The 13865-nt window shown below is 37.1% G+C and overlaps 1 protein-coding gene and 1 long non-coding RNA gene across 3 annotated transcripts in view; one reads left to right on the forward strand and one right to left on the reverse strand.

Annotated features, from left to right (window-relative positions):
- Positions 1-13865, forward strand: part of LOC132098804 (uncharacterized) — a 73997-nt gene that overhangs the window by 32051 nt on the left and 28081 nt on the right. The gene's annotated exons all lie outside the window — the stretch shown is intronic.
- On the reverse strand, positions 6596-13246 carry LOC132098802 (uncharacterized). 2 transcript variants are annotated; one of them, XR_009422974.1, is made up of 8 exons: positions 13109-13246; positions 12596-12654; positions 10030-10244; positions 8816-9822; positions 8655-8724; positions 8308-8482; positions 7473-7584; positions 6797-6930 (listed from the first exon to the last, which is right to left on the reverse strand). XR_009422974.1 is itself a non-coding variant. In XM_059505010.1 (7 exons), exons 3-7 carry the CDS (start codon positions 10229-10231, stop codon positions 6765-6767), a joined length of 1620 nt encoding a protein of 539 aa, XP_059360993.1. In that variant the 5' UTR covers positions 10232-10244; positions 12596-12654; positions 13109-13246; the 3' UTR covers positions 6596-6764. The 2 variants fall into 2 exon arrangements, 1 of the variants encoding a protein (XP_059360993.1); XM_059505010.1 differs by lacking the exon at positions 7473-7584 and having other exon boundaries at positions 6596-6930.

Below are 13865 nucleotides of genomic sequence, written 5' to 3' on the forward strand. Positions count from 1 at the left end.
AGCTGGTGTTTTTTCTCTATCTGTGTCGTTTCATCTGCTCATCTCTTTGGCTTTCTGTATCTGCCACAGGTGTTTTCTCAGAGATGGCAATGGAGGCAGTGCCAGCTCAAAGATTTAGATTAATAGCACTATGGTAAAGAAAACACAACCAATATTAAGAAATACAAGATTGAATATAGACACAATGCAACAACATTAGCAGATGAGGTTTCAGGGAGAGACAACATCTCTTTTGTCTCCTTTCAGTTCATTATGTTCTCAATTGGATAGTCGGCCCAAAAATATTTCATTAATCATTTTTGGGTGGATTGATGTTTTATATTTTAGAGGACACTGGCAAAAATGAAAAGAGAGGAGGCAGTGCTTCCATGTCACCATGATTGGCTAATTAGATCATCAGTATGATAGTGGCTGACTTTCAATGTTTGCAACCAGTTCACTTATTGGAATGAATAGTTCAAAAATAGCAAATAGCAGTTTTTCTTTGCATTTTTGCATTGAATACAACATTGTCAAACAATCCACGTTCACACACAGATTTGTGAAAACCACTTACAACTGTATTGTGCATGCCAGGCCAGTTGGCAATGTCACTGTAAAGAAATGCATGCTTATGACATGACCGATTCGTTTTTTTTTTGTAGACAATTACATTTAATTTCAATATCAAAACTTCAAAACTTGCACTTAAATTTTTTTTTTAATGGTTAGCATTTTCAGGCCCCCCAAAATGCCCCTGTTGTGTAAATGAAAGTCATGTTAAAAACAAAATGCATATTAAAAATTGTTTTATTTTATAATTTTTTTGTCAATTACTTTTATTAATATTTGTTTTTATTAATAAATGCATCACAGCGTGCTTTTTACTGTATTGTTGTTGTACTTTTTTTCTAATTAGTTCATATTAAAGCTAAATATATTTTAGTTTCTGCTTGTTGATAGTACAGAAAATAGCAGACTTTGACCCAAAAACAGTAAATGAAATTGAAATATGAATTTACATTCATTTTAAATGTCTGCCACAATTCACTGGTCTTCCTCATTCAGTCCTTCACAGTTTGCTTTTCCCCATTCTTGTTTTGTTCCTAAGAATGAATTAGGACACATGGATCTGCATGTAATTTGTTTATTAATTAAATGCACGTTTTTAAACATCTTACTCTGTTTTTCTCCATGTAGCCCCTGAATGTACTCTGCTTTGCCATTTAGCCATTAAATGACAGAATCGCAGTTTTGCATCATTAATGCATAACACCTCCTATAAGCATAACACCTGCTGGGCAGAATTCATTAATCTTATCGCACATGTTTTATACATTTAGCATATTTAGTTGCACTTTACATCATTTCCTTTGATCATTTATCCCTTTGAGGGTAGACAGATCTTCAGGATGCTACTTTACATTCCAACTTATCTTAAGCTTCCTGAAGCTTTTTATTTTAATAGCTGTGGTTGTCTCTGTGCGGTCCGGCGTAACATAAATCATTAATAGACTCCATCGTGGACATCACAGCTTGCTGTACTTCATAGTAAGGGGCTTCAAATACACCAGGGTCCTGCCCCCTCACCCCCCACTGGCAAAAGACCACCAGGCCTTAATGAGAGATGAATGGAGATCTCATACCGAGCCAGCGGCGGTTTGACATTAGACCAGTACCCCTGTTTTTCTTTGACTTTGTATGAGGGACCATAATCTGACTCTCCACCTAAGGGTTTGCCAAAACTGTCAGGTGAGTTGGTGTTAAGAGACAGATCGGAGTGTCACAGACCCATGAACATTTGTGTGAAGTCGTGTCACTCTGACAACATTCATCAGTTCGTGATTTAAAAAAAAAAATGCTGGATTTTCGCTTTTTATGTAGGAGGCTTTTCACTCTAAATTGGGTCTAGCAATGCTTATGCATGAAAGAAATTAATTTTTTTTTTGTTGTTGTTCTGGAAGCCCATTTCAAACTCTGAATAAAAAATAAAGGCAATTGCTAAATTGTGAGATAAAAAGTCGCCTTTTTTTTCTCTTGCGAGTGTTTGTCTCACAATTCTGACTTTTCTCTCAGAATTGCATAGTATAAAGTCAGAATTGTGAGATATAAACACTCAATTATAAAGTTAGAAAAGGAAGGGGAGATATACTCACAGATTAAATTCTGACTTTAGAAATTCACAATTGCAAGTTTATATCTCGCAGTTCTGAGAGAAAAAACCCCTCAAAATTATACGTTTATATCATGCATTTCTGAGAAAGTTAGTTGTGAGATGTACTCGCAAATCAGAATTGTGAGAGGAAAAAGTCGCAATACCTTTTTTTTTATTCAGCGGCTTAAACAAGCTTGATTTAAGTAGAGATGATTTACAGAACTCAACTCAAACTATTCCAAATTTTAGATTCTACAAAAATTCTATTTACTGTACATTTTTATAACTGTTTGTTGATACCAAATAAATGGTGTTTTGTACCCTGAGTTAATATGACTGAGGTTTCATACTTTCACTACCATGGAACAGTAATGTCCTTGTCTTTTGACATCAGTAGACAAAACCAGAGATCGCAGTCATTCAAAATAGTGTCATAATGAAGGAAATTGTCACTTTGATTGATTGAGGCGCTGTGTCTCATCTTACCTCTCTCGTTCTCACTCCTTTTCCTCCCTCGCTGGTGCTGTAGGGTGTGAAAGTGCTGACTTGTTATCAATATCTTCTCTAGTTGTACGTGATAGATTGTGCATTTCCTCCAGAGTAACGGGGAATGATCGGGTGACAGTAAATGCCTGTGTTTTTGTCATGTTAATAATCCCTTGGTCAGGTATGCCATTAATACAGGCTGGTCTAATCTTGTTGCCATTTATCACTGTAATCCAAGTGCATGAGTATGGAAGAGTTCCCTTCATTTTTCACCATTTTTTTTCTTTTTCTTTCTTTTTCTTTTTCTTTTTCTTCATTCTTTTTCTTTTTTTTCATTTTCTTCTCTGGCTACTTAACTTTCTGTATTCCGCATGGAAATTAATGTCTTCTAGGCTACTCAGACACCTGAACTCTTAATCATTAGTGGTGTTTGCCATTATCAATGTTCATATTTGGAGTTATGTATCTGAAAAAACCCAAAATCAGAAGTATTAGACTTTGTTCCATAACTTCTCCCTCACTATTTGTGACACAAACTAAAATTCTGCAACAAAATATTGTGTCTTAGTAATCTAATAGCAACGCTCTGGCAATCACTATCAAACACCTTGGCATTGTTATGAGTTTTTCACAGGAACGCAGCACCCTCTCCACCATCATATTCACTCACTGAGAGCTATTTTCTTTTTTTATCCTAGCAGTAGCAAATTATTCTGCACTCTCAGTGGGCATCATTTCGGTGGGCCAGTGGGGAGGAGAGAGAGGAAACTCCCATTAAAAGGGAAACATCCATCAGAGAGCTCTGCACTGTTTGAACAAAACTCAAGGAGTCTGGTTAAAGCTAGAACTATTAGTCCACTCTTCAAAAGTCAAAGGTCATGAGCTAGTTTTTCTAAAGCCGCGTTTCCAATGCAGGAACTTTACCTAGGAACTAGGGACTTTGGGCTGGTTCTCGGTGTTTCCACCACAGGAACCTGGAACTAAAAAAAGTTCCGGGTAAAAAAAAATGCCCCTCAGAAAGTCCCTGCTGGCGAGGTAGTACTTTTTCAAAGTTCCGGAACTTTCGGGGGCGGGACTTGCGCGCCAAAACATGCTGATTGGTTGAGTTCACACAGCATTGACTTCAACCACCATTTATTCGGATCATTTTCAAAATATTACTGTTATTGTGTCATGAAATGTAATTTTAAAAGTATTTCAGGCGAGAATGTAGTTGTTTAAAACTCAAATCTGAGGTTTATTTATAAAGACAGTGCCTATTTAAAAATGTGTTTCGCCGATCTCGGAGACGTGAGCTCCACACGATCAGCGGGAGCTCAGTCATCATGTATCCGCCAAGATCAGCCTCACCTCGGCTAGACCTTCTGATATGTGCCGCTGGCTCTGATGTCTCTTTAGTGGTTAAACATAAAATTTAATGCAGTTTGGGTTAATCTAACAGGTAATTTTTGGTCTTTATTCAATTTATCTAAATGTTAAAATGAAAATAAAAAGAGGCAATTGATATAATATTTTGTTTCATTGTAATGACAGTATATATACACACATCCCTGAACTAAGTACATTTCTGCTGCTATTTATAATGTTTAAATGAAAAAGAAATGAGGCAGTGGTATTTGATATCCTTTTTTGTTTTATTGTAAGTATACAGTGAGGAAAATTGCAGAAGCCAAGGCGAGCATACTGATGTTATCAAGTACGCTGCTGTTTGCAGAATTACCGGATTAAATGAATGCGGACATCACACTCCTGAGTCGAATGCGCAAAGCCAAACTATCGAGGATGCACGTCCAAAATCAGTTGCAATGAAAGTTGCAATCTCCATTTATATCTCTCTCTCTCTCTCTCTCTCTCTCTCTCTCTCTCTCTCTCTCTCTCTATATATATATATATATACAGTACAGACCAAAAGTTTGGACACACCTTCTCATTCAAAGAGTTTTCTTTATTTTCATGACTATGAAAATTGTAGAATCACACTGAAGGCACCAAGGGCTATTTGACCAAGAAGGAGAGTGATGGGGTGCTGCGCCAGATGATTTGACCTGACCTGACAGTCACCGGACCTGAACCCAATTGAGATGGTTTAGGGGTGAGCTGGACCGCAGACAGAAGGCAAAAGGGCCAAGCATCTAAGCATCTCTCGGGGAACTCCTTCAAGACTGTTGGAAGACCATTTCAGGTGACTACCTCTTGAAGCTCATCAAGAGAATGCCAAGAGTGTGCAAAGCAGTAATCAAAGCTACTTTGAAGAACCTAGAATATGACATGTTTTCAATTGTTTCACACTTTTTTGTTATGTATATAATTCCATATATAATTCCACATGTGTTAATTCATAGTTTTGATGCCTTCAGTGTGAGTCTACAATTTTCATAGTCATGAAAATAAAGAAAACTCTTGGAATGAGAAGGTGCGTCCAAACTTTTGGTCTGTACTGTATATATATATATATATATATATGCTCCTCTGACTTAATTATCAAAAAGAATAATCTCAAAACACATTATTGTCAGTTAGAAGGTGTGAACCATGTCTTCATCTGAGGAGCGGAGTGTCTTCAGTCCATTCTTTACTAACACACTGGTTTGTTAAATCCCAGCAAAGCAGTAATGAATGCCCACCATTCTGTTTGTTATTTTCTTCATGTGATGTGGAAAGAGAGCGAGCAGAGGTTTGTTGTTCACTCAAATTTACCGTAAGCTTCAGCTGCTGCCAGACATGTGCTCATTTCAGTAATAACCAACCCTCTTACCAAGGTATACTGTGTGTTCCATTGTAGTTATATTTATGTGGTGTTTGAAATGATTACAGGACATTTTGGTCTGCCTCCCCACTTAAAAAAAAAAAAAAGGCTGAATAGAATAAAATAATGTTTTATTTTAGGGGGGGGGGGGGGGGGGGTGTTGTATAAACCTTTTTAATCTTTTTTTTTAAATCATTATTGTATTTATTTTTGATCAGTCTGTAATAATATTAAAAAACAATAATAATAATAGTAAATGTTTTATTGTTTTATTTTAGTTTTCAGATCTGTCCTGTAACAATCTGGTTAATTATTTTGTTGTGTGGTGGTGGTTTGTAGTCTAATTTTAAATTTATACATTTTGCTCTGTTTTTTTTTTATTTGTTTTTTTTTTTAATAAGATTAATCTAGAAATTAAGAACCAGATAAGCTGCTGCTTTATCCAAAATCTATTGTAGAGCTTTTTTGTCTTTTTGTGTTTCTCTCTGTTTTAGACTCCCAAAACTTTTCTCTTGTTTTGCCTTTTCTCTCTGCTCTACACTGTAAAAAAAAAATCCTGTTAATTTACAGTAAACAGCTGGCAGCTAAATTTTCCGGCTTTGAGCTGTAATTTTACAGTGCATGTACTGTAATATGGAATGACAGTTTATTACTGTAAAATATATTACAGTACTGAACTGTAAAAAAAATATTATGTACAGTGTAATACTGTAATTTATTGGTTGGTATTATACAGTTTTTTATGTATTAGTTTATATTAAAAATGTTTGTTATTTATGATTTAAAATTTGTATTCTAAAAAGAAAATTTCTTAAACACAAAAGATGGCCTTAAAACTTTGGACTTTTATTAAAGCCAATATATAAAATACATTTAACATTGTTTCCACTTAACAAATATGTGGACATTAAAATAATGGACAAAATACAATTCTCTGAACATGTACTGTAAAACAGCAATACTTTTTTCTGCAATGTACATGCACACTGAAGAGCAGCATACTGAAATCCTGTGAATTTAAATATGTTGTTGCAAAAAGTGCTGTCATTTCAGATTTCACATAAGAATTCAACAGCAGAACACTGCACTGACTTTGCATTAACACTCAATCGCAGAATACTGCACTGACTTCAACTGAACACTCAAATGCAGAACAATGTACTGACTTTGCATTAACACTCAATCGCAGAATACTGCACTGACTTCAACTGAACACTCAAATGCAGAACAATGTACTGACTTTGCATTAACACTCAATCGCAGAATACTGCACTGACTTCAACTGAACACTCAAATGCAGAACAATGTACTGACTTTGCATTAACACTCAACTGCAGAGCACAGCAGCGACTTCAGCTCTGAAACAGGATGTTGAACATCAGCTGTACTGGCTTTGTATTACTGCACAAAACCCCACTCAAAGTCCAAAAGATTTTTTATCAGGTTGGCTACGTGGACATTCACAGTTGCAGTCTTTTTATGGACAAGTTTCCCCGTCTTTTTGGAGATCACCTTCACCTGGCTGGCCTTTGTCCCTCTCTCTGGATTCAAACCAATGAAGCGCCTAAAAAGCAATGTAGAAATAACATATATTAGGCTTGGTAAGTCATGATGAATTTTATATAAGACTATTCGAAGAGGTTTACTCATGATAATAACCTCTGTGTATATTCATTATGAAAGAATGATCTCATTTCAGAGTCCTGACTGACACCTGTGACGGATGTAAAAAGCCACCTCGGAATCAAATGAAACTGACATATTTTTTCTCAACTGTAATGTAACTACTAATTTAATATCTTTATTATTTTACATTAAGTGCACACAACATGTGCATGAACTAACTGCATGATTTGTATTTTGGACATTTCTGCCATATGAGTGTAACAATGTGTATTGATAAAGCACTACATAAATAAAAGAGACTTGTATTAAATATGGATAATATATTTTTTCCAAACATAATATGTATGAGAACAAACATTAAATTATGGTGGTGCATGGTTTATGTTATTGACAGTTCTCTGCTTTCTGTTAAATCATTGCACAATTTATATTAAAGGGCTAATTCACTTTGAAATTAAATTTTGATATGTTTTAGCTTACCCCAAGGGCATCCAAGATGTAGGTGTCTTTGTTTCCACAGTAGTTTCAATTTGGATGTTTTTAGGTCCAGCCGTTCTTGTCTGTCAGTCATATAATGCATGCCTATGGTCACCTCATAAAAGAAAATACACAGGTTCAAATTAAACAGTCCAAATTAAACAATTCCACATCGTAAGTACACATTGATGACCTAAGACATGAAACGAGCGGTTTGTGTGAGAAAACCAACAGTATTTATATAGTTTTTTACCTCTTGAAAAACATCATATCCATGTTGAGGGCATGAGCTTCTTGGTGTGTGAGCGCGTTCGGCTTATCCGGGATGTTTTAAACAAGAAATGTTTTTTAAAAAAATATATGTTTAGGGATGTTTAAAAAGAAAAGAATTGCGTATGCTCGCGCGAGAGGCACATACAGCCAGGAGTCGCGCCGGCGCATCAACAAGCCAGTACGCGCAAATCACAAAGAAGCTCGTTCACTGCAACATGGACATTATGTTTTTCAAGAGGTAAAAAATGATATAAATACTGTTGGTTTTCTCACACAAACCGCTCGTTTCGTGTCTTAATTCATAAATGTGTACTTACGGTTTAATTTGAATCTGTGTATTTTCTTTTATGAGGTGACCATAGGCATGTATTATATGACTGACAGACAAGAACGGTTGGACCTAAAAACATCAAAATTGAAACTACTGCGGAAACAAAGACACCTACATCTTGGATGCCCTTGGGGTAAAACACATCAACATTTAATTTCAAAGTGAACTAGCCATTTAAATGACAAGCTCTTAACAGATCTGGGAAATAAGGCACAATACCAAAACAATATTTACCTTTGTACAAACTCCAGGGTCCTTGAAGCTTCTTCTTGGTACTGTAGATTAAAGATGTAGTAAGTAGAGAAAACTGCAGCTAGCCCTGTGATGATGCTTTGGTCGACACCTTCACAGATTACATGATTTTCGATGGTGATCATCCATCCTCCAATTGTGGCTTCATCACCGGCAACTGATAAAGACAACAAATTGCAGCTAAAACAGTGTCTAATATGGTCATCAGTACTTTATTCATTGTAAATTAAATACATTTTTTGCAGATCAGAAGTTGTCATGGCCTGGGATGGCTAAAACAATGTTGATGAGGTAGACTGATGTGAGAACCTTGCTTATCTGACACTTACACAGCAGTATCAGTCGTGGAGAGGCGGGGATGGTCAGAGTGCTCTCAACATCTGCTGCCGTGGCAGATATCTGCAGAACACAGACAATTGTATAAAAATTATACATGACAGAATAACAAACCCAGTAATAGCAAGTATTATGTAAATGTAAACAAACATACATCAGCACGGAGTATTAGTCCCTCTATCCCTTCATCGAAGTAGGCCATCAGCAGCTGTATTAGAGTCAACTCTCCATCTTCATCCTGGGTGACGATAGACTGCACATCTTTGTTCTTTGATTTGGTCTGCAGGTACTTCCTGATTCCCTGTCCACATTCCTTAATGGATAGGTCCAAGACACGTAACACGTTAATGTCAGTTAGTAACTCGAAGTGAATGAAGATACCTCTTTGTGTAAAAAGGTAAGGCCACTGGATTCTCATATCTTCGATGGACGGTGATGGAGCCTGATTTATGTGTCTACGCTGAAGACAGAATGTTGTTTTCATAAGGTTAATCACTTCCCCCTTCTCACCACTGCGAATACCTTCTTGTCTATAAATGGTCTCCAACTGTTGCCTCTTCTGCTCCAGTGTTTCATATGTTTCTTCTGGTGGCAGTTCAGGGTTAAATTGTGTGCATCCATAAGAATCACTTGGCCTCTGATGCTGTTGTCCAGGCACTTTTGAAGTTCGGAGTCTGTTCTTTGTCCCTGCACGGTTCATGTTCTCAATTCTTGTTTTTAATTGACAAAGCAGTGAAGTACATCCACTACCAATGATGACACCGCTTGGTGTCATATCTGCAAAACTGTTGGGGAAATGCTTAACAATGTTGCGGCAGATGATGAGACATTCATTGCGTGTGGGGTTATTCTCACATTTCCTGATTTCATCAGCTAGGATACGTATCATCTGGCGTCGCTTGTCAGGAGCAGGGCGCTTGCTGTTGGCAATAGCTGACTGCACTTCCACAGGCATTTTATCCCAAGGAATCTCAAAATTTTCATACCACTTACTGGATATGTTGGGTGATTGGCTTGCCTTGCTTAAAGTACAAGGTGTTGATGCTCGTGAAGAGCTTGAGCTTGAAGATGTGCAAGGCTGTGGACTGGAGAGTGAAGACATACTTGTATCTGTTGACTCATCTGGCAATATTTGGAGATCAAGTGTGACTTTTGTAGTTTCTGAAACACATACAATTAAAATACAATTTTTTAAAAGCTAATCCAATTTCTTACCAAGATGTAGGTTAATTTTTTTTTTTCAATATAACAATGAAAATTGAATGATAGAAAATCAATGGTTAGCATCCCTTTGACAATAAAAAGCATATACATGTAAAACAAAACAATTAATAATAATAATTATTACAAATAGAAACAAAACCTTACCAAGTTTGAATGCCTCCAAAAGTTTCCTTTGCTGTATAATAGGCAGGACATCTTTGAGATCTTCCTGTTGTACATATACGAGGTCTTCTATAGATTCCACACCTGAGCGTTCAAGTGAAGTGATGACATGTTCTCGAATCTCCTCAGTCAGACTGGGCAAAGCCCTGAGGATGATAGCCTTTATCTCGTTATGGATTGACATGTAGGAAAGGAATCTAAAATGTGGGGACAGAGTGGTGAAGAGTTACCAAAGACATGCCACAAACTGAATATTTAGGCAGTGGGTAATAATCAAGAAGCTCTGATTGACTGACACAGTAATAGGCCTCCTGCATTGGTGTAGTGCAATAACTGTTACTGTAAGGTTGACGAACAGCCTGGTATACCTCAGTGATAAAATACACAGCTGAATTGTTATGAATGATAGCCTTTTTGATTTGTCCTACTATAAGTCCGTCATCATTATGGCCTATCACCACAAACATGTTGCTCTTATAAGTTGTCCCTTTTACAGTCACACTATGACTTATAAGTGTATGAAGAGGATCAAAGTTCAGATGACCAACTGACTGTATTATCTTGGCATTGTAGTCTCCAGCAATGAATTCAGTTCCCTTCTCTACTACTACAGAGGGTGGGAACAGTGACCCAGTACTTAGAAAAGATTGTAAAAGTTGATGTCTTTCAGCAAGAGTTTTGCAGAGGTTTTTGAAGTTATGAAGCTTCCTTGCACATTGTTTGAAGTAAGTATGCTTACTTTCAAACCTTAATGTGCATAAACGGATGAGTGGCCCAAACTGAATGATAAGTTCTGGATAATGATTTAGGTAGTGATGCTTAGGCTTAAGTGGATGTTCCCCAAAACTCTGTGTTCTGGTATGCAAATATTCATCTATCAGAACTCGTAAATAGGCTACCTGACCTGTGGAAATTGCTGGTGCACAAACAAGCTCTACAATTTCTCTCAGCTGTAAGATAAGTTGCCATGCTACACTATCTTCAGGACATTTTATTTTATCACCAATTAACACTGGCAACATTCGCAGGAAACACCAATTTTGAACTGCATGTCCGGAGAGTTTTCCAGCCCCTGGGTTCACCTCAGAAGGTTTGTTGTTAGCATCATTGCCTAGATATTTAAATTGATTTATGCGCCGATTCAACTGAACATAAGTAAAGTTTTTCTCTTTTGACACAAGGTGGTTGAGGTATAACACCAAATCAGTTGAGACAACGCCCTCAAAAAGGTCATGACCAAGGCAAGGAGGTAATCCGGGCTGACATACATGAAAATATGTGAGCTCATTGAAGATGGAGTCAAATTTAACACCACCACAGTCACGTGATTCTACGTTACAACTCAGATCCTCAACATGTTTCTGAAATGACTGTGGTGTGCGGTCAGGGCCCTTGGCCAGAGGGTCTGCCAGAAATGCTTCCCGATTAATCTCACAATACCTGCAAAAATATGAGCTTCTGCTAAAATTTTCAGTGAAGCCCCCAATATTGTGTGAACCCAAATTGTCACCTGAAATTGCATAAAGGGTTCCTTTGCAGAGCTGGCCATCTGGCAGTATTACTCCATTTGTCTCAAAATCCTTTAAATCTTTCACCAGAGAGCCAAACACTAGATTCTGTCCAAAATGCTTATAGTCTTGTTCTCGACATAACAGTACAAGTTGCATCTGATCAAGACTCAATCTGTTGTGTGGTAAAATGTTTGCAAGTGTCAGATACATGGCTAAAATCTTGTGCTTTTTCCTCCCTGACCCTAGGGGGTTTACTACTTCAAAGGCATCCTGATAAAGGATTATGCCAATTGAAGATGTTGTGTGCTTGAGTAGTAAGTTCTTTTTAATGTTTGTGCCATCCCACAAATCCTGAAAAATATTATCAGTCTGGACTCTAGTTTGTATTTGCTGTAGCTGGTCTCTCACTGACTCTGAGGACAAAAGGGACACAATCGTGTTTTTCACAGGAATATATTGCACAAAACATTCGTTGCCCGACTCATTTTTACCAAGACAAATGGATTCGGGCTCTACATAACTAAAGTTATTTTTGAAAAATTTTTTTCTCTTATGGTCAGATTTAAGTGCATGAGTATTACAAGCCCTGTGGAGATCCTCACTTTTCATGGTATCAATCACAGTGTTTATGTCATCTTTAGTTAGTCCAAGCAATGTCAATTTATCCACAAGTTTGGAAATTAGATGTGACTGATTTATGTCATGTATTTCCTGATAGTGTTCAATGATGGTTTGAATAGTAGAAGATGGAAGGAGCAATTTAGATTGAAGTTTCAGATAAAACAAGGCCAAATGTCTTATAAATTCTCCTTCATCTTCCTTTTCTGGGAACACATCCATTTCTTCAGGACAGAAATCGTCAGTTTGCATATCACAACTTGTATTATTACCATCACTAGTACTGGCAGGATTTGCAACTGAGTCAAGTAGACTTTCATTAGAACAATGTTTATGCTTTCTTGAGACATGTGATGTGAATGTAGACTTGACAGTAAATTTTTGGTTACATTTTCTGAATGGGCATGTAACAGTCTTACCTTCAGTAATGTGGTTTTTCAGGTGTAAGATTAGACCCCGGATATCCTCACACTTCGAGCTACAAAAGTCAACGTGACACGTTAAATCATCAGTTTTATGCAGTTTAGTCTTATTCTTTCCAAATTTATGACCATATGTGTGACACTTAAAGGCTGAAAATTTTGAAAAAACTCTTGTGCACTGAGGGAAACCGCACTTAAACGTTGCATTAGGCAAAAAACTATGCATCCGCATGTGCCTGACATGCGTAAAGGAATTGCTGCAGGTTTTATTGCAAATATTGCAGATTAACATTTTATAATGCAGTCAGCAAATATCAACGGCAAAATAACCATGCTAGTTTAACACAAGCCCTCTTTGAGCTAAAATAAACTAAACTTACGTCGAATGCAAACGTAGCTAACATGTTGCTAATTCAGTACATAATACTCAGAAAAATCGATTTGTTATTAGCAAATAATATAATAAAGGTTAGTACAGTGTAACATTGAAAATGATAAAATTGCATTTACCTCAAGCAAGGAGGGAAAACCCAGTGCGGGAATGCCGTTTATCTCGACCAGTTCAGCTTCAGCCGTTCAGTTCATAGTCGACTCGGGACAAACCTCAAAATTGTTGTGTTCTAAAACTCTTTATCCTTCGTTCTGCAATATTTACGTACACCAGGTGAAAAGATGAGGCTAGATTTGATGATCTTGCTCAGATTAGACCTGCAGGTTTCTCTTCTGAGGAGTTGTGAGCATTCGAAACAGCTTTGGACACGTGACTAGACTTAAAAAATACTGTTCTGTACCGTTGAATTAAACAGCAGTTTGCGATTAAAAGTTTTTTTTCCAAAAACGGTTTGCATTCACAGTATTCAACTGTATTTTTGAATAACAGTGCTTTACTGTTGGAAAATCTCTGTTTTTTTACAGTTTTTTTTTACAGTGTATTGACCAGTATTGAGCCCTCTTGAGTTTTACTTTTCTCCACTTTGTTAATCAGTTTATCTTTCTGTCTCTGTAAAGTGTTAAGCCTCCAGACGCTGACACACTGCCAGATTTCCAATTAGAATTACTTGACTGTCAGGTTGACTCAGTATTGCTAGTATCACCCTGCACTCCATTAGGAAACATGAGCTGTTTAAGTCTCTCTGTAGAGATTTCTCTTAAACGCACACAGCCCCAGTGAGCCCACAGTTGAAGAGACTGAGAAAAACCAACGGGCTTCAATTCCACCAATGAATAGTGCAGTTAGCACAACATCCCAGAGAAGAATCCATACCCA

The sequence above is a fragment of the Carassius carassius genome, chromosome 22 (assembly GCF_963082965.1).
Source record: "Carassius carassius chromosome 22, fCarCar2.1, whole genome shotgun sequence".
Taxonomy (NCBI): Eukaryota; Metazoa; Chordata; class Actinopteri; order Cypriniformes; family Cyprinidae; genus Carassius; species Carassius carassius.

Coding starts and splice junctions, on each gene's coding strand:
- LOC132098802 (XM_059505010.1), bottom strand. CDS start 10,231: ATGTCAATCCATAACGAGATAAAGGCTATCATCCTCAGGGCTTTGCCC. Junction 8,483..8,654: donor TCCACGACTGATACTGCTGT/GTAAGTGTCAGA, acceptor TGTCTTTATCAG/TTGCCGGTGATGAAGCCACA. Junction 6,931..8,307: donor ACCCTGGAGTTTGTACAAAG/GTAAATATTGTT, acceptor ATTGCTTTTTAG/GCGCTTCATTGGTTTGAATC.